Below are 20,624 nucleotides of genomic sequence, written 5' to 3' on the forward strand. Positions count from 1 at the left end.
ACAAAAAAAAAAAAAAAAAAATATTAAAAATTTAAAAAGATTACCCAGGCTTTAATTATCTGAGTGTGATGGTGTACCCAGTACAATTTGAGACTCTGCCTCAAAAAATACATAGAACTATATCTATATATAAATTTATATGGATCGATAACTTGTTTTCTTTTTTTCTCGAAGACAGAGTCTCACTCTGTCACCCAGTCGGGAGTATAGTGGTGCTAGCTTAGCTCACTGCAACCTCTGCCTCCCAGGTTCAAGTGATTCTTCTGCCTCAGCCTCCCGGTTTAGCTAGGATTACAGGCATGTTCCACCACACCCAGCCAATTTTTGTATTTTTAGTGGAGACAGGGTTTTGCCATGTTGGCCAGGCTGGTCTCGAACTCCTGGACTCAAGTGATCTGCCTGCCTCAGCCTCCCAAAGTGCTGGGATTACAGGTGTGTAATCCAGTGCAGTGAGCCACTGCACCTGGCCAGGTATCTATCTATCTATCTATCTGGATATATCTAGATCTAGATCTATATATCCTTACATAAAAAGACATGGATAGGTCCCAATGCTATCTGAACAGTTTTTCTTTATGAATGAATGAGAGCACACCGACACGCTGAAGGTCATCTCATCTCAGTTTTTTATTCTCACAATGAGATCTGATAAAGAAAGCCTCCCTCATACCATTTTGGCTGTGAGCCTGTCCCACAACCACCAGAGAGCCTCACAGCTCACATGCCTAAGATGTCTGTTCCATCCACACTATCACAATTATGGGCATTTGTAAGAAAACAAGTTCTCCTGGACACCTGGGCCACTCTCCCAGAAGCAGTCAAGGCCATGCCCCCAGATATCAAATCCTCTTCTGCAAGAGGACCAAAAGGGACCTGACACAATACCAGGCTGTGAGGCCAAGGTCAGAAATCACAAGTTCTATCTAGGCAATCAGGAAAAGACAGGAGGCCCAGTGCTTCCTGGTGACTCAAGGGTAAAAAACAAAAAGTCCTTTCCATCTCCCTTAGATCATTGCTACCGTAAGGGTGTTTTATAATACACTGGGGCCCCTCTTTGTTCTTTTTACTTTCCTTGAAGAGTAGGGGTACTGCCTCAACAAATTCCAAAATCACCTTGGCTACCTACTAGGAGATTCTGCAAATGGAACCTCACTGCCCCATCCCCTCCCTCTGGGTGCATCTAAAACAGGACAGTGGGAAACACATACCTCATGTTCACAGATTTTGATGACTACTTTCGCTATTTGCGTCAATTTGTGATTTCCTAAGGGAATAAGAAAACAGGATTAATTCTAATAGAAATACTGCAACACCAGGCCTGAGGATTTTACTTGCACTAACAACGTGTTTACTTGCTTTTCCCCCAGGATTAAGCTTTTAAAGGCTAAAACCAGAGGTTCCTGGCTTCTAATAGTGATTCATATTATGTGATTCTTCCCATCAATGTCGATGACTCTTTGGCGCCTCGATGTCTTCTTCTCTGCAACTGAGCAATTTATGTGGGTTTCCCTAGAGATCACAGATTAATACTCTTTAAATGCTTTGACACTCTAAAGGCTCAAATTAATGAAAAAAGGCCTTATTCTATCCATTGTCCCAGATGCCAGTCCAAGAAGAATCCAAGAGAAAGAAGAAGACATTTTCTTGAATACCTCTGGTGTGGCTAGTGCTTCAAAACATATTTTCTTCTTGGGCCAGATGTGGTGGCTCATGCCTGTAATCCCAACACCTTGGGAGGCTGAGGCAGAGAGATCACTTGAGCCCAGGAGTTAAAGACCAGCTTGGGCAACTTTTTAGCGAGACCCCATCTCTAGAAAAAAGCAACACACACACACACACACACACACACACACACACACATTTTCTTCTCAGCTCCTCAAGAAGCCATATTAGGAAGCAGGAATAAAATGTGCCCATTTAATGAATGAGTAAGCCAAGGTTCAGGAGTCATAATTTACATTACTTAGCTAAAAAAGTAACCATCTAGCCCCAGGTCTAACTCTACACTAAACCAGAGGACAAGATGGTCCAAAAGTCATGTTTTCTTTGAACGTTATGGTATTTTTAGAAGTTGTAAATTTGTTGACATCAAGATTTCACACACACAAACACACAATATACCTACATTTCTGGTTTGCCTTGAAAACTCAGAAGATCCGATAACTATAATCAATGGAGCACTGGAGCTGCCAACAGCAACCTTTCCAGTCCAGGTAGGAGTTCTCTGTTCTCCATGATCCACAGCACATCACTTGACCTGCAGCCTTCTTCGCTTGTGCTAATGTTTTTGTTCTTCTACCTGACCTCACCCACTTGTTTATATAATCTGGGCCTTTCTATATATTCAAGTATATAATCGTTACATAAATTCTTTTTTTTTTTTCTTCTTGAGATGGACTCTCGTTCTGTCACCCAGGTTGGAGTGCAGGGGCGCAGATCTCAGCTCACTGCAACCTCTGCCCCCTGGGTTGAAGTGATTCTTGCGCCCCGGCCTCCAGAGTAGCTGGGATTATAGGCATGCACCACCCCACTCAACTAACTTTGGTATTTTTAGTAGAGACAGGGTTTCACCATGTTGGCCAAGCTGGTCTTGAATCCCTGACTCAAGTGATCCGCTCGCCTCAGACTCCCAAAGTGCTGTGATTATAGGCATGAGCCACTGCCCCTGGCCCACACATTCTTAATGCCTAGTGCCTCTCCTTTTTCCCCTCCTTTCACTCTCAGCCCTGCTATAGTTAATAATGCAGTATGTGTGCGTAAAGCATATATACATATCTTAAACACTAACAAACAGGCTGGCGTGGTCTCTCACGCCTGTAATCCCAACACTTTGGGAGGCCAAGGCGGGCAAATCACTTGAGGTCAGGAGTTCGACACCAGCCTGGCCAACATGGTGAAACCCCATCTCTACTAAAAATACAAAAAATTAGCTGGGTGTGGTGGCACATGCCTGTAATCCCAGCTACTCAGGAGGCTGAGGAACGAGAATCGCTTCAACCGAGGAGATGGAGGTTTCAGTGAGCCAAGATCACACCACGGCACTCCAGCCTGGGCGACTAAGTGAGACTCTGCCTCAAAATAAATAAATAAATAATCCTACTTTTGCAATGAACAAAATATCTGAATAGGTGTTTACAAACAAAGACATACAAGTTACTAGTAAGCACAGGAAAAGATATGCAGTACTACCACTGATCATTAGGAAAAGGCAAACTAAAACCATCATGACATAATACTTTTACACCTTCAAGAACAGGTAAAATTTAAAAGGCAGACAATATCAAGTGTTCGCCTTATATTGTGTGGAGCTAAAGAAAAATCTAATATACCCTGCTGGTAGAATGGAAAATGATAGAACCACTTTGCAAAAACAGTTTGGTGAAACGTACTAAGTTAAATAAAAACCTACTCACTGAGATGGCAATACCACTCCTAGGTATTTACCCAAGAGAAAGAAAAACCTATGTCCATGCAAAGACTTGCACAAGCAGGTTCACAGCAGCTTATTCCTAACAGCCCAAAGCCGAAAACAACCCAAATATCCATCAGCATCAACTAGGTCAATGGATGAATGGCGGCATATTGATCGAATGAAAAGAAAAATCAGTCAGCAACAAAAAAAAGGAACGACTAATAACACATAACACAGATGACTCCTCAAAATATTACACTGTATAACAGCAGCCAGACACACAAGAGAACTACCTCGGACTCCATTTACATGAAATTCTACAAGAAGCAAAGCTATTGTATCCTAACACAAAGCAGAAAGTGGTTCCTGTTGAGAGTGGGTTTCCTAGAAAAGGGCATGTATGAGAATCCAACAGGCTGATAGGAATGTTCTGGATCTTGTGGTTACACATTTGTCAAATTCAATGAATATAAACGTAAAATCTGTGTTTTATTTTATGCAATTATACTTCCATTAAAACAAGGTTTGTAGAAACAACACTAAAAGGTAGCAGCACCACGCAGCCGCGAGCCACTTTAGATGTCAGTTCATACCTTAAAATGAACTTGGTCACTGCCTCCTATTCACACATATTAGCACAATCGACACACAAGTATTCTCAGTATGAATTACGAGCCTGATTTTTGATGAAGGGCAGGAATTTGTGCAACACATACACAGCACACTCTTTCTTAGGAGTCATCTAAGCCACTCACCCCCATTATAAATGATGCAGTTGTGCAAAATCCACTTTGCATCAGCCAGGAAGGCTTCTGTGCAGCCATACATTTTCTTTTTTGCGTTCTGCGAAGAAAAGCGATGGAGCATAATCACAGTGAGTCTAGACAAGCCACAGTCAGTGACTCTTGTGTCCCCACATAAGCAGTCATTTGCCAAATCAATTAGTGTTCTTCCACTCATTTTCCAAGATGCTTCTTTTTAACCTACCACACACCGACTAAAGAATGTTTTTAATTTTTAGATCTATAACCCTATAAAAATGCACTCTTTGAATGTATCCCAATAACTGGAATTTTCTCATTTTATAGTAGCTGTCATTTATCATGTAGCTTCTTCCAATAAACAGGGTAGTTTATTTATTTACTTTTTTTTTTTTGAAGGTGGAGTTTCGCTCTTATTGCCCAGGCAGGAGTGCAGTGGCGCAATCTCGGCTCATTGCAACCTCCGCTTCCCGGGTTCAGGCGATTCCCTTGCCTCAGCCTCCCGAGTAGCTGGGATTACAGGCATGTACCACTATGCCCAGCTAATTTTAAGTAGACAGGGTTTCTCCACGTCGGTCAGGCTGGTCTTGAACTCCTGACCTCAGGTGATCTGCCTGCCTTGGCCTCCCAAACTGCTGGGATTACAGGCGTGAGCCACAGCGCCCGGCCAAACAGGACATTACTTATTATTTATACATATTTATACATTATTTATTATTAGTCTTATGGTCTCACACAAACCTCACAATAATTTAATGAAGTACTTATTACCATACCCATTTTACAGAAAGGCAAACTGAGGTACAGTAATGTTAAGGAATGTTATCTAAAATTTCACAGCTCTTCACTTATAAAGTTAGGTTTCCAACTCCATCTCTCTTGAATGACTCTTTTCCACCACACCATGAAGGTATGTGCAGTTTCCTAAAAACAGACTGGATTTATGGTTTGGAGTTATCAGGGAAGACAATATGAAGTAATGTTTCTTCCTCATGGATGCACTTCACTGCCCATATTTTGCTGCAAACAGTTTGAAAATCAGCATCAGTTTGATGTGGACAATCTAAAGTGTTCCAAGTATAATTTTCAGCATGGAATTTCAGCATGAACTTTTAAAACTTTCAGGCATTTGGCTGGGCGTGGTGGCTCAAGCCTGTAATCCCAGCATTTTGGGAGGCCGAGATGGGCGGATCACGAGGTCAGGAGATCGAGACCATCCTGGCTAACACGGTGAAACTCCGTCTCTACTAAAAAAAATCCAAAAAACTAGCCGGGCGAGGTGGCGGGCACCTATAGTCTCAGCTACTCGGGAGGCTGAGGCAGGAGAATGGTGTAAACCCAGGAGGCGGAGCTTGCAGTGAGCTGAGATCTGGCCACTGCACTCCAGCCTGGGCAACACAGAGACTCCGTCTCAGAAAAAAAAAAAAAAAACCTTCAGGCATTCAAGAAATATCCTAATCAGTAGAATAAGTCAAATTCTAAGAAGCCACATCTTTATTGCTAATCTGGAGGCTTCCCAGACACTTAATTTTCTCTTCTTCCTTCCTGCTGCTCTCATTAGCACCTCCGAAAGAAAGAAGAGGTAACGTTCAACTCAATCAAATCACTAACTCTTAGAAGCTACAGCTTTTGCAGGTAAAAAGCTAGAATCACTCGTGAAAGTATTACCAAAGAATTTCAACATTCCACTGCAATCTTGGAAGAATGTTACAAAAGAAAGACGTTAGAGAATCAAGAGTTCTTCTATCCAAATAAAGGAGCAATGAAAATGCAGAGAAACAATTTAAGATTGTTATGTCCAACTTGAGAAAGAGTATGGGCAATGAGGGAAGAAGGGCCTTAGGCGTCTCAGCTGTGGGCTACAATGGTGAGGTTCTTTGATGGAGGCCAACCTTTTCCAATGTACAAAGGTCCATTGGATGGAAGATGTATTCCGCATAGTCAGGGTGCTGTTCCAATGGAACAGGCTTCTGGAATGCGTCTGTCTATAAAAGAGAAGATATGCACACCCATCATTACTATGGAGAACCAAGCATTAATGCTAACAAACGGCTTGAAAAACGGAGACAACTTTTCAGATGATAAAGTTCTGAAGGTTTCCATAAAGGATGACCTTGGGGAGCTCCAAATTGTCTACCTTCTAATTCTGCCTGGTTATTGATAATTATGAGCCCAACTGTGATCCGATTTTATTCTTGGTTTTCAATACACACTCAAGAAACAGATCCTGTCTTCTTACGTTAAGATTGACAATTACAATATGCACTGTAAGTTAAAAAGATGCTTTAACGAAATCAGCAACTTTCTCCTGACTGATTTGATGTTCAACGATTTATTTGAGAAATTAATGCCTTCTTCAATTTTTCTTCTTGGTCTTTAATTCTATGGATTGACAAGTCTACATGACTCATTCTTTTTGTAAACATTCATTAGCACATATAATTTAGCCTAAGAAAAATCGAAAGTAATTCCTTGCCATACTCAACATAAAAATTATACCATAACAAAAAAAAAAATTGTGCAAACCAAACTAAGCAAACTAGTGCTTCCACTGATTGAGATTGTATTTAAAAGAGCCTAATTTGTTAAAGGTTCTCAATTGAAGGGTATCCAATTGGCATGCTCTAAATTTTTATCATCTCATCAAAATTTCAGAATATAATCTCAAAGCGAAAGCTTCTTTTTTTAAAAAGAAATAAAACCACAGTGATTAGCCCCAAGAATCTACATTTCTGTACAGTAATGGACTTAGACAGCAAACTCTCAGTAGTTCTACAAAGGGTCATCACTAGCCCCTATGGTGCCTTTGTGCAAATCGGATACGGGGCGCCACATCCGCAAGTTTCTCTAGATTCGTCTGTAGGGGCCAGGCGCAGTGACTCACGCCTGTGATCCCAGCACTTTGGGAGGCTGAGGCAGGAGGATCATCATTTAAGGCCAGAAGTTCAAGACTAGCCTGGCAACATAGCAAGACCCTGTCATTACAAAAAACCAGTAATAAAAAAGTTAGCTGGGTGTGGCGGTGTGTGCATCTATAGTTCCAGCTACTTGAGAGTCTGAGGTGGGAGCATCGCCTGAGTCCAGGAGGTTGACGCTGCAGTAAGCTATGATTGCACTCCAGCCTAGGCAACAAAGCAACAGTCTGCCTCCAAAAAAAGAAAAGAAGGGAGGGAGGGAGGGAGGGAAAATATTCATCTATAGAAAAAATGTCATAATATGCTTATTATATTGTCAAAATAGTATTATTTTCAAAAACAAGTTATTTTTCTGCCATTTTCCTGAAAAGTATTATGATAAATATACAAACCACAGTGGCTATGATATGACCTGGGACTCGCAGGTGGGGCACCTATGTGAGGTACACAACTGGCCAGCCCTGCCCCACATGCAGATTTTCCTCAAGGGGCAAAGGCTGTATATCAAATCCCATCTCAAAATTGAAGGAACTAACCAAAATCTCACCCTCTACGGAAAAGTCACTGATTGGGTTTTCCTTGAAAGTTCCATCATCAGAGCTGGGACATAAATAAACTGTGTTGTGCTCAGCTTCCTCACTGAAATGGATTTTCCTAACTCCCATGGGAAGGAGCACAAAGTTCCCCTTGCTGGGTGTTGTATGAGGTTTCACTTTGCAACCAATCAGAATTTTCAATCCCCCTCAACGTTTTACTATGTCATTGCCCAAATGATACGGTTTGGTTCTGTGTCCCCACCCAACCTCATCTCAAATTTTAATCCCTACATGTCAAGGGAGGAACCTGGTGGGAGGTGACTGGATCATGGGGGTGGTTTCCCCCATCCTGTTCTCGTGATAGTGAGTTCTCACAAGATCTTGTAGTTTAAAAGTGTTTGGCACTTCCCACCCCACTTCTCTTGCTGCCATGTAAGATGTGCCTTGCTTCCCCTTTGCCTTCCACCATCACTGTAAGTTTCCTGAGGCCTCCCTAGCCATGCAGAACTGTGAGTCAAATAAACCTCTTTTCTGGCCAGGCACAGGGGCTCATGCCTGTAATCCCAGCACTTTGGGAGGCCGAGGCTGGAGGATCTCTTGAGGTCAGGAGTTTGAGACCAGCCTGGCCAACATGATAAAACCCCGTTTCTACTAAAAATACAAAAAAAATTTAGCCCATGTGGTGGCGGGAGCCTGTAATCCCAGCTACTGGGGAGGCAGAGGCATGAGAATCACTTGAACCTGGGAGGTGGAGGTTGCAATGAGCCGAGATGAATCACACCACTGCCCTCCAGCCTGGGTGACAGAGAAAGTCTCTATCTCAAAAACACAAAAAAACAAAAAACCTTTTTTCTTCATAAATTACTCAGTCGCAGGTAATATCTTTAAAATAGTGTGGAAAGAGACTAATGTACCAATTAAACTCCTTTGAGACATACAGTGCTTACTACTACAGAGAATTAACTGAATGGCTTCATACCACATGTGTGATTTACACATACCTGAATTTGGGGACACAAGGAGGCCCAAAGAATACGTCAGGTGCCTAAAAAGCTAAGCTATTAACAGAACAAAACATATGTCATTACGTTCATTTACGCTTATACCAAGAGGAACTTTCTTCTTACCCCTGGCTGTTTCATTTTCTGAATGGCAAACTTGAGCAGGTAGGATAACTGTTCAATGGTGAGCATTGTCATGGCTTTACTCTGGGTCTCGATGCATTCTGCTACTGTTATTTTCTACAAGTCAAAGTCATACACAAATATCCAGTTAGAAAAAAGAAATTACCATCCATGTACTGATTTCTATTTTTTCAGCCAACTCACAGACAAAAAGCAATTCTCATCCAAATGAGACTTGTTTCACTTAGCAAAGACTCCTGGAACAAAACGTAACAGACCTACTGGAACAAAATGTACCTTTCAGTGGGTAACTATTAAAAAACCTATCAATTTCCTTATCAGGAAGCATTTTTAGCTCAGGAAGATGACAAAAGATGTGGAGTAGACAGGGGCCTGAAAAATCATCATTATTATAACCTTTAGGTTTCAAAAATGGGATACGAAAGGAAAGGCCAGGTGGGCATGGTGGCTCACGCCTGTAATCCCAGCACTTCGGGAGGCTGAGCTGGGTGGATTGCTTGAGCCCAGGTGTTGGAGACCAGCCTGGCAACATGGTGAAACTCCATCTCTACAAAAAGTACAAAAATTAGCCAGGCATGGTGGCACGCGTCCATAGTCCCAACTACTTGGGATGCTGAGGTGGGAGGATGGCTTGAGCCTGGGAGGCAGAGGCTGCAGTGAGCCATGATTGCACCACTGCACTCTAGCCTGGGTGACAGAGTGAGATCCTGTCTCAAAAATATATATGCATAAAAAAAGAAAGTAAAGGCTGGATGATTTCAGGGTGATTACTTCACAGGATTAATACTTATCAACCATTTATCCTGATCCCCTTAAGGTTCTGGGCTGTCATTCAGGAAACTGACAAGGCATTAATTCAGTGACATCACTGATAGAAAGGGACAGACTTCCCTGCAGAAAGATTACAAAGGAAAGCAGTGGACTAATAATACATATGACTTCATTGTCCACCTCCCTTACTTTGAACCCACCTAAGGCGCTGTGTCAAACTACACAAGAAGCACAACCTAAGCTAACTGTCTATCTCCATGGGCAATAGATATCAGCTCACAAGGGAAACTCCCATCAAAGAAGAGATCTAGAGGAACGTCTGAAACCAGATTCTGCTATGTAAATCTGGTACTATATCTTAAGGCTTCAGAATCCTTATGTAGCAGCAACAACAAAAATAGCAAATTCTGATCATGTCAGGAAACACTCTTTAACCATCTGTGTAGGGAGAGCTGAGAAAAGTTTTCTCCAATTAATTTGGATTCAGTTTCCATTTTTCACATCTCTGGGGCCTCCAAAAGGAACTCTCAGATGTGTCTCGTTGGTTGTCGAGGAAAAGGCCAACACAAGAGTCACTCAGAAGCTGAAAACAGTGCATGACGCACGCATCTATTTGCTTAGCTACCAGAGCCTGCAACATTCAGTCTTCCCAGTTGACTGCCATAACAACTCATCCCTGGAAGAAATTCAGGGCCCCGAATCTCAGACACAGAGCACCTGTTTGTTTGAATCTGGTTTGTTTCCAGGTAACTTATCCATGGCAAACACTTGGACTGCCTGCCAAACTATCATTCATTCCCTCTTGCCCTGCACTCCTTCTTCCTGGCTGGCAGTGCCTGGTTCCCACAACACAAAAAAGCACCACATAAGCAATTTTCAAGGCTTTTTTGTACAAGAACTCGTGATGTAATACTGACCAATGAGCCCAGGGGCAAATCAGCTGGGGGATGATGGACAAATCTTTCTGCTGGATAAAAAGAGATGCAAGGAGAGACACCCTCCTTTTGGGAGAATTTCTGTCTATCCACACATAATACCTGAACCCCAGCAGCCAACTTATGGCTTGGAGAACATGTCACCTCAACAATGAGATGGAAAGCGTCTGGCTCTGAGTAAACTCTGGCCTGGCCCTGCCTCTGGGTTCTGATGATAATAAATCCATATTGTTTCAGCCCCGGTTCCATCAGGAACTAGTGCTTGCATTAACAACTATTTTTTGTTGGCTGGGCACAGTGGCTCACACCTGTAATCCCAACAATTTGGGAGGTCGAGGTGGGAGGATTGCTCAAGCCTAGGAGGTCAAGACCAGCCTAGGTAACACAGCAAGATCCTGTCTCTACAAAACACTTAGTAAGTAGCTAGGTGTGGTGGTGTGTACCTGTGGTCCCAGGTACTCAGGAGGCTCAGGTGGGAGGATCACTTGAGCCAAGGTGGTCAGGGCTGCAGTGAGCATGATCTCATTACTGCACTCCAGCCTGGGCAACAGAACAAGACCGTGTCTCACATAAAAATAAAAGAACTATTATTTGCAGCAAAAGCATCCTATCAGAGCTGCTGTCATCTTTGCAATATCATTAAACAACTGGCAAAAGCTGGCCAAGACCAAAGAAAATCGGTGAAGGTTCCAGATCCCATGACAATGTAGTAGAATGGGGTCAGCCTCTGAGTGCAGAGGATACAAACCCTACATATTTCTCCATCTAGAGTAACCCAAAGAGAATAGCAGCCACCTTTTGCCATATTAGAGAGGACACCATTACAGTATCATCGTCATCATATTGATTTGATGTCTACTTTGTTTTTGCGTATTTCTTATTTTTCTCCTTTCCCTACACAAAAGCATGAGACACTGTCCTATAGCTTGCTTTTTTCCCTACTAAAGGCATCTGGATGATCTTTCCATTTCACACATAGAAAGCTTCCTCATTTGAGATCAAACTCCAATGTACCTTTTTTTTTTTCTTTTTTTGAGACATGGTCTTGCTTTATTGCCCAGGTTAGAATGCAGTGGCATGATTACAGCTCACTGCAGCCTCAATCATCCGGGTTCAAGTGATCCTCCAAGCTCGCTCTCCCAAGTAGCCAGGACTACAGACACATACCGCCATGCCCGGCTAATTTTTTAAAACTTTCTGTAGAGATGGGGGTCTCCCTATGTTGCCCAGACAGGTCTTGAACTCCTGGGATCAAGCAATCCTCCTGCTTCGGTCTCCCAAAGTGCTGGGATTACAGTCATGAGCCACCACACTCAGCCTCCGATGTATCTTTGAATCCAAGAGACATTCCACATCAAATAATTGTGGAGACAACATTTTTATTTTCAGCAATTCAAAACAAACATCAGAGTCGGGGGTCTCCAAGAACAGAAGCCACCTCAGAACGGTGGAAACTCTAACAGTTGGCTTAACAAAGGGTGCCCGGGCTTTGCTATATAGGAGGCATACACACTGCCTGACTACACCCGTGCACTGCTGCCTCCGGCCGTTTGCCTAGAAGGTGTCCCCCAAATGGCTACATGGCTCACTCCTCTCCTTCAAGTCTTTCTCAAATTTTAGTAAGATTTTCCCAGACCACCACATTCAAAATGAAAACACTTTGCACCCCTTTGGACTTCCTATTCCCATCCTGAATTTGTTTTCTTCACAGCACTTTTCTTTTAACTCATTATATGGAACATTATTTATTTTGGTTTTTGTCCTTTTCTGCTGGGGGAAAAAAAAAAAAAAGATTCATGCCAGTTTTTGTGCACTGTCGAATCCCCAGCACCTAATAGGCACTCAAGAAATACTTGTTGCACAAAAGAAAGCATCAGACGGCCACCACAGGGAACACGCAACCAAACGTGGTCTTCTCAGCTTAGTTACTGCTGACGATTCGATGATGAGGCAGGCAACAACATCCAAGGTGGAGAGGAACAGCAGGAGATCTTTTCAAAATGTATGAGCCATTCATGATTTAGGAGTTAACTTTCAAAAAGTTCATCATAGAAGATACAGAAACGACGACTACAGATCTCCAAGGAATCCAAGGACTCATGAGAAACCAGAAATAATATTCCGTGCAATTGTCTTTCCAAGAGCTGCAGTACTACAGCCACTGCCGGTGGTGGTCGAGAAGCGGGCGACCCGGATAGAACAGGTGGAAAGCAAGAAAGTTCTCTTTTCCATCTATCTGGATTATTTGTAAATTTAAAAATAAAAGGAAGAAAGAGAAAGGAGAGGAAACGAGGCAGGTAATGCATTCATTCATCAGGAACTAACCTCACATTCAGGACAAAACCAGTCCCCCTCTGGTTCCGATGTCAGTCTCAGACACTTAGCGTGATAAACCCGGGGACAGAGCTCACAGCAAAGGACTTGGCCTTCCCGGTGACAAACCCAGCAGTAGAAATCATTTCGTCCATCCTGCGGTACAACATCAACAGGGTCTGTGGTGAGTGGCTGCTTCATATAGTAAAACGGACCATGTCTTAGTTCTGACTGAAATGTAGGCAAGAAAGACAGGTTTGGTTTCAAAACAAATGTGCATTCTCAAAAGGAATTTGAACAAGTACATCAATAACAACAAAAGAAAATTACAGCATTTCAAAAATTCATTAAAAAGCCAAACTATCTTAGGTTACTAAATACTTTATTAGCAAGTTGTTAAAATTATGAAGATTTTTCTTTTTTCTATTTTAAGAGGCCACGATTAAAAGTTGGTATCTAAGAGTTACAAGGCAGCCCTAGCAGAACGGCACACTGCCTACAACCCAGATCTACCTAGGTTCAGATTTTAATTCTACCATTAACCAGGTGCATGACCTTGGACAAGTCTCTTAACCTCTCAGCTTCAATTTTCTCATCTGTAAAATGGAGATGATAATACCTGACACTTCATGGTACTGTGTTGCTATTAAATGGGGTGATAAAATCTAGGCCTACTGATCAAAATGCCACCATACTAACAAGTGCCAATGTGGTTGGAAGCCCAGTTTACGGAAGTCCCAGTTTACAAAGCCAATAAAAGCGCAGTAGTTTGCGCTGGGATTCTTTAAATGGCAGACATTTAGAGAACAGATCAATAGTGTCTGAGTCACCAAAAAATGGTTATCTTTTTTATTTCTTTTTTTTTTTTTTTCCTTCAGAGATGGAGTCTCGCTCTGTCGCCCAGGCTGGAGTGCAGTGGAGTGATCTCAGCTCACTGCAACCTCCGCCTCCCGGATTCAAGCCATTCTCCTGTCTCAGCTTCCCAAGTAGCTGGGACTACAGGTGTGTACTACCACGCCTGGCTAATTTTCGTAATTTTAGTAGAGATGGGGTTTCACCATGTTAGCCAGGCTGGTCTCCATCTCCTGACCTCGTGATCCGCCCACCTCGGCCTCCCAAAGTGCTGGGATTACAGGCGTGAGTCACTGCACCCGGCCAGTTATCTAATTTTTAAGTTTACCCCCAATACATAAAGTGTTTATGAGCCAACAAGAGGCTTCCCTAAAGCCATAATTCTTGAACATGGTAGGTCCTTGTTTTTGCCAGGGAGCCATATCTCTTATTTGACATCAGCAATGGCAGAAAGATGAGATGGGTGGCCAACTCATGGGAGCTCGACCTCTTCCTGGTATATTATGGTATATTATGGAATATTATGTTATATTATGGAACCCAGCAAAGCCACACTTGAACACAAAAAGTCACTCAGGAGAAATTCATAATGAAAATGTCTACCAGAAACGAATACGAAATCCTATTTAGGAAGTACATGTGTAAGTCCAGCGGGAAGGTTCAAAAAGACATGGTAACTAGCTGTGTGGTCTTAGGAAAGCAACTCAACCCACTTTGAGCCTCAATTCCCTGGCAATAAAACCATGGAGAACAGTTTAGCCACAACCATATTCCCCACCCTCGAATAAATCTCACTGTATAACACGTTTCTTTTCTGTCCTTCAGTAAAACATGATGGTGTCCTCCATAAATATCTTCTATGTTGTTGAGATCCTGCATACTTTTTGATGATGCCACGAATGGGGATTTACTAAACGGTTATCGTTGATACATAGAAATGTTGTCAGATTTCTAATACCGACCTCATATATAGACAGTTCCAATAGTTTATTGACTGAAAATCATATAACTCTAAGTAACATCGGTTTTGTCTTTTCCTGTCTAATACTTGAACGTTACTTTTTGTTTTTGTTTTTTTTTTTTTGAGAGGGAGTCTCGCTCTGTCGCCCGGACTGGAGTGCAGTGGCTGGATCTCAGCTCACTGCAAGCTCCGCCTCCCGGGTTTACGCCATTTTCCTGCCTCAGCCTCCCGAGTAGCTGGGACTACAGGCGCCCGCCACCACGCCTGGCTAGTTTTTTTGTATTTTTTTTAGTAGAGACGGGGTTTCACCGTGTTAGCCAGGATGGTCTCGACCTCCTGACCTCGTGATCCACCCGTCTCTCGGCCTCCCAAAGTGCTGGGATTACAGGCTTGAGCCACCGCGCCCAGCCGTTACTTTTCTTTTTAATGGCTAGGACCTCCAAAATAATGTGCAAGAGTTGCCAAGATGGCAGGCACCCATATCTTGTTCCCAGCTTTTATTATGAAGTTTTGTTTAGTATTTGAGACAGGGTCTTGCTCTGTTGCCTAGGCTGGAGTGCACTGGCAGGATCTCGGCTCACTGTAACCTCCACCTCTGAGGCTCCAACAATGCTCCAGCCTCAGCCTCCCAAGTAGCTGGGACTACAGGTGAGTGCCACCGTGCACAACTAATTTTGTGCGTGTGTGTCTGTGTGCTTCTTTTTTTTTTTTTTTTTTTTTTGTAGAGACTGGGTTTCACCATGTTACCCAGGCTGGTATGAAGAGGTTTTACTGTTCCCAAATGCCTGGTATTTCCACAATCGTTGATGAAGAGCTTGTAGATGCTTGTTTAGCAGATCTTTGTAAACCAATATTTCTAAGCCTCTCTATTCTCATTTCTGCAAAGTAAGTAGCTAATACTTATAAATGTGATTGTATAATCCTTTTTTTTTTTTTTTTTTGAGATGGTGTTTCGCTCTTGTTGCCCAGGCTGGAGTGCAATGGTGCAATCTCGGCTCACTGCAACCTCTGCCTCCCAGGTTCGAGTGATTCTCCTGCCTCATCCTCCTGAGTAGCTGGGATAACAGGCACCCACCACCACGCCCAGGTAATCTTTTGTATTTTTAGTAGAGACGGGGTTTCACCATGTTGGCCAGGATGGTCTTGAACTCCTGGCCTCAGGTGATCTGCCCACCTCTATCTCCCAGACTGCTGGGATTATAGGCGTTAGCCGCTGCTCCTGGTCGCATAATTCTTGAGCCCAGTTATTTCCCTGTGTCCTATCAACTTTTAAGATAGCACTCTACTTGGTTTCCAGGGAATACCAGTATCACTGCTACAATATTTTTTTCATGTTACATTTTCAGCATGCTGTTGCACACCATCTTCATTTTATCCTGACAATCACCCAAAAAGGTACTAAGAGCACTCCCTAATGAGAAAATCAGAAATCAAAAATGCTCCAAAATCCTTAAGTTTTTGAGCACTAACATGAAGCCACAAGTGGAAAATTCCACATCTGACCTCTTGTGATGAGTCACATATATTATTTAAAATATTGTAGAAATTTACCTTCAGGCTATATGTATAAGGTATGTGATATGGTTTGGCTGCATCCCCACCCAAATCTTGTCTTGAATTTAATTCCCATAATCCCCACATGCCATGGGAGGGACCCCGTGGGAGGTAACTGAATCATGGAAGTGGTGACCTCCATGATGTTCTGGTGATAGTAAGTTATAAGAAGTTTCCCCCTCTTCTCTCTGCATTTCTCCTTGAAGCAGCCATGTGAAGGACGTGTTTGCTTCCCTTCCCCACCTTGATTTTACGTTTCCTGAGGCCTCCCCAGCCTGCTGAACTGTGGGTCAAACTGCCTTCCTTTACACATTACCCAGTCTCGGGTATGTCTTTATTAGCAGCATGAGAACAAACAAACTAATATAGTATGTATGAAATATAAATGAATTTTATGTTTAGACCAGGCACGGTGGCTCACGCCTGTAACATCAGCACTTTGGGAGGCCGAGACGAGTGGATCACCTGAGGTCAGGAGTTCCAGAACAGCCTAGGCAACATGGTGAAACTCTATCTCTACAAAAAATATAAAAATTAATGGACAAACCTGTGCATTAAGGCATGGTGGCACATGCCTGTAATCCCAGCTCCTCAGGAGGCTGAGGCAGAAGAATTGCTTCAACCCAGGAGGCAGAGGTTGCAGTGAGTCAAGATTATGCCACTGCACTCCAGCCTGGGTGACAGGGCAAGACATCATCATCTCAAAAAAATATATATCTATGTGTTTAGGCTTGGGTCCCATCCCCGAGATATCTCACTATGTATATGCAAATATTCCAAATTAAAAAATAAAAAAATAAAAACTAAAAAACACTTCTGGTCCCCAGCATGAATAAGGGATACCCAACCCGTACTAGTCTTACTTGACATGTAGAAAAACTTGGTTACTTGGTTAAAGAGATTTATCTGACCTTGGAGCCCAGAGCAAAGACTCAAACCTGGGTCTCCCAGCACACCCTCTCTTCCCTATAGCCCTCACAAGACAATGCTGAATCCAGGAGAGTGTGCGTTGACTTAGAGACCCCCTCAGAGAACATTATCTGTAATGCAAACTAAGTTCAGCTTAATGCACAAATCTAGAGGGAAAAAACATCTGAAATATAAGATGACTACTAAAAACCTGACAGAAGGGGACATGAACAGCATCCAGAGCACAGGCTCTCAACCTTGGTACTGGTGACACTGGGGGCCAGAAAAGTCTTTGTTGTGGGAGACGTCCTGTGCATTGCAGGGCAGGTAGAAGCATACCTGGCTAGATTCCAGTAACACTCTAACGCTGTCACACACCTAAAATTAGGACAACCAAAAATGTCTCCAGACTTTGCCCAATGTCCCTTGGAGGGCAAAACTGTCCCTAGTTGAGAATCACTAATGTAGAGGGTCTGCTATCTGCCTAGGAAAATAGTTGCTTTGAATTTATTGTAGGAGTATGCGGGTGCTGAAGAGGAGATGGGGGAGGAGCAGCAGGAAGGGGAAGAGAGGGCGGGGAATTCCTGTTGAAAGATAAACTATACATACCAAGCAAGCAGAACTATTTCCCTTTTTTCTTCCTTTTTTTTTTCTTTTTCTTTTTTTCAGAACTATTTCTAACCTCAGTGGGGTCTTCAAGGATGCTACTGTGGTTTTTGTAAGATAACACTAAGCCGTATTTTCAGTATCTGACTTCTTTTCAGTAAGTTAATAATAGGATAGGAAGAGTTGTTAAGAAGCTAGAACAATCGGCCAGGCGCAGTGGCTCACGCCTGTAATCCCAGCACTTTCGGAAGCCAAGGCGGGTGGATCACCTCAGGTCCGGAGCTCGAGACCAGCCTGGCCAACATGGTGAAACCCCGTCTCTATTAAAACTACAGGTGGGCGCCTGTGGTCCCAGCTACTCATGAGGCTGAGGCAGGAAGAAGTGCTTGAACCCGGGAGGCAGAGGTTGTGGTGAGCCAAGATCGCACCATTGCACTCCAGCCTGGGCAACAGAGCGAGACTCTGTCAAAAAAAAAGAGAAGCTGGAAGAATCAAATATGACTGCTTATCTCCCTAACCTGCAACTCAAGTCCTCTCCGTCTGATATTAGCCGAGGTACTGATCCTTCAGAATTAAGTTTCTCCTGGCGCTCCCCTCCCAACCCCACTACCCTCTGGCTGGGGCTGGGTGCCCCTAGGAGGATCCTGAGGACTGCCTGGCTGCTCCATACTCTTTTCAGAAGATTTTCTCCTTTCCTGAAGCAGCAGCAGTTGCTGAGAGCAGATGCCTGGTTAATCTCCTTATCAATCAGATATTTTCCTTATCTGCTGCTTGTAAGTGTTTTCTGTTCCATAAAAATAATCTGATACAACAAACATGGAACATTTTAAAAAGGGAAAGCAAATCATTTCTGAGTTATGAATTTTTTTTTTTTTTTTTTTTTTTTTTTTGAGACGGAGTCTCGCTCTGTCGCCCGGGCTGGAGTGCAGTGGCCGGATCTCAGCTCACTGCAAGCTCCGCCTCCCGGGTTTATGCCATTCTCCTGCCTCAGCCTCCCGAGTAGCTGGGACTACAGGCACCTGCCAGCTCGCCCGGCTAGTTTTTTGTATTTTTTAGTAGAGACGGGGTTTCACCGTGTTAGCCAGGATGGTCTCGATCTCCTGACCTCGTGATCCGCCCGTCTCGGCCTCCCAAAGTGCTGGGATTACAGGCTTGAGCCACCACGCCCGGCTGAGTTATGATTTTTTTCCCCTACATGCATAGTATGTGTTACCAGTCTGATAACTAGGGAAACAGGTTGCAACCTGTGTTATCATGGAATATTTGCAGGTTATTATGGGATACTGCAGGAGAGAAAATCTTCTTATTTCCCTACTCCTTCCACAGGCTGGCTAACAAGAAAATAGAAAAGGCCCTGTCTATTTGCTTCTGGAATACCTTCAATGATACCAGGAAACCGCAAACTTTTCCTATAAAGGCTTCTATAAGGATAATAAATACTTGAGGCTTTGCAGGCCATTAGGTCTCTATTGCGAATACTCAAATTTGGCCACTGTAGCGCAAAAGCACGCACAGATAGTACGTAAATGAATGACTGTAGCTGTGTGCCAATAAAACTTTACAAACACAGGCTTCAGGCAGCATCTGGCCCACAGGCTGTAGCTGCAGACACCTGATCTACATAAACCAGAGTATGGGTTCTCTGGCTGTGTGTGAACACAAGGTCCATGTGTGGAGTATGAGGACCACAGACTCCAGTTCCTACAGAGGCCACACAGGGACCATACCTGAGTGAAAAAAACCATAACTTCAGCTCTCATTCTCCTATATCTGGTAAAAGCACGAATACTGTGAAGTAAGTAAGAAAAAACCACCTAGCCCTGAAGTGTGAGGATGCACTGGCATTCAACCTCGAAGTGGGGAAGACAGCAGGACTGGGCAGAGCTCAGACCCATCTTACAGAGGCAGCCCCCACTCAGCTCCAGTGATCCAGGGAGTTGGGCAGACACACACACTCCTAGTGTTGCCTGACCTTGGGGAGAAACTGGCAATCCCTGCACTCCCCTGAACTGTCTCAAATGTTAATACACTGTCTCAGCCAAACAAAAGACTTCTGTGGGCCTGTGCAGTGGTTCACGCCTGTAATCCCACCAATCTGGGAGAATGAAGTGGGAAAATAGCTTGAGCCCAGGAGTTCGAGACCAGCCTGGGCAACAAGACCCTGTATCTACAAAAAGTTGAAAAAAAAAAAAAAAAATTAGCCAGGCATGGTGGGGCACACCTGTAGACCCAGCTACTTGGGAGGCGGAGGTGGGAGGACTGCTTGAGCCCAGGAGGTCAAGGCTGTAGTGAGCCACAATGACACCACTGTAGTCCAGCAGCCTGGACAACAGAGCAAAGTCCTGTCTCTATTTTTTTTTTTTTCCTGATACAGAGTCTCGCTCTGTCAGCCAGGCTGGAGTGCAGTGGTGTGATATTGGTTCACTACAACCTCCGAGGTTCAAGTGATTCTCGTGTCTCAGCCTCCTGAGCAGCCAGGATTACAGGTGTGCACCACCACACTTGGCTAATTTTTGTATTTTTAGTAGAGACGAGGTTTCACCATGTTATTCAGGCTGGTCTCAAACTCCTGGCCTCAGGTGATCCACACACCTTAGCTTCCCAGAGTGCTGGGATTACAGGCGTGAGCCACCAAGCCTGGCCCTGCAAAGCTTTGTCTCTTCAAAAAAAAAAAAAAGAGCCAGGCGCGGTGTCTCAAGCCTGTAATCCCAGCACTTTGGGAGGCCGAGACGGGCGGATCACGAGGTCAGGAGATCGAGACCATCCTGGCTAACACGGTGAAACCCCGTCTCTACTAAAAAATACAAAAAACTAGCCAGGCGAGGTGGCGGCACCTGTAGTCCCAGCTACCCGGGAGGCTGAGGCAGGAGAATGGCGTAAACCCGGGAGGCAGAGCTTGCAGTGAGCTGAGATCTGGCCACAGCACTCCAGCCCGGGTGACAGAGCAAGACTCC

General features: G+C 43.7%; 1 protein-coding gene across 14 annotated transcripts in view; it reads right to left on the reverse strand.

The window, feature by feature from the left end:
- Positions 1 to 20,624, reverse strand: part of ZMYND8 (zinc finger MYND-type containing 8) — a 150,587-nt gene that overhangs the window by 76,622 nt on the left and 53,341 nt on the right. For 9 of the 14 annotated variants that reach the window (XM_023192498.2, XM_023192506.3, XM_023192502.3 and 6 more), the window contains 5 exons: positions 12,801 to 13,019; positions 8,752 to 8,865; positions 6,066 to 6,158; positions 4,168 to 4,255; positions 1,209 to 1,264 (listed from right to left, as the gene is read on the reverse strand). In XM_023192498.2, the coding sequence (XP_023048266.1) occupies positions 1,209 to 1,264; positions 4,168 to 4,255; positions 6,066 to 6,158; positions 8,752 to 8,865; positions 12,801 to 13,019 (570 nt within the window). The remainder of the gene's footprint in view (positions 1 to 1,208; positions 1,265 to 4,167; positions 4,256 to 6,065; positions 6,159 to 8,751; positions 8,866 to 12,800; positions 13,020 to 20,624) is intronic. The other 5 variants (XM_023192509.2, XM_023192507.2, XM_023192505.2 and 2 more) reach the window with 1 other exon arrangement.

This window comes from Piliocolobus tephrosceles, chromosome 20, assembly GCF_002776525.5.
Source record: "Piliocolobus tephrosceles isolate RC106 chromosome 20, ASM277652v3, whole genome shotgun sequence".
Classification (NCBI taxonomy): Eukaryota; Metazoa; Chordata; class Mammalia; order Primates; family Cercopithecidae; genus Piliocolobus; species Piliocolobus tephrosceles.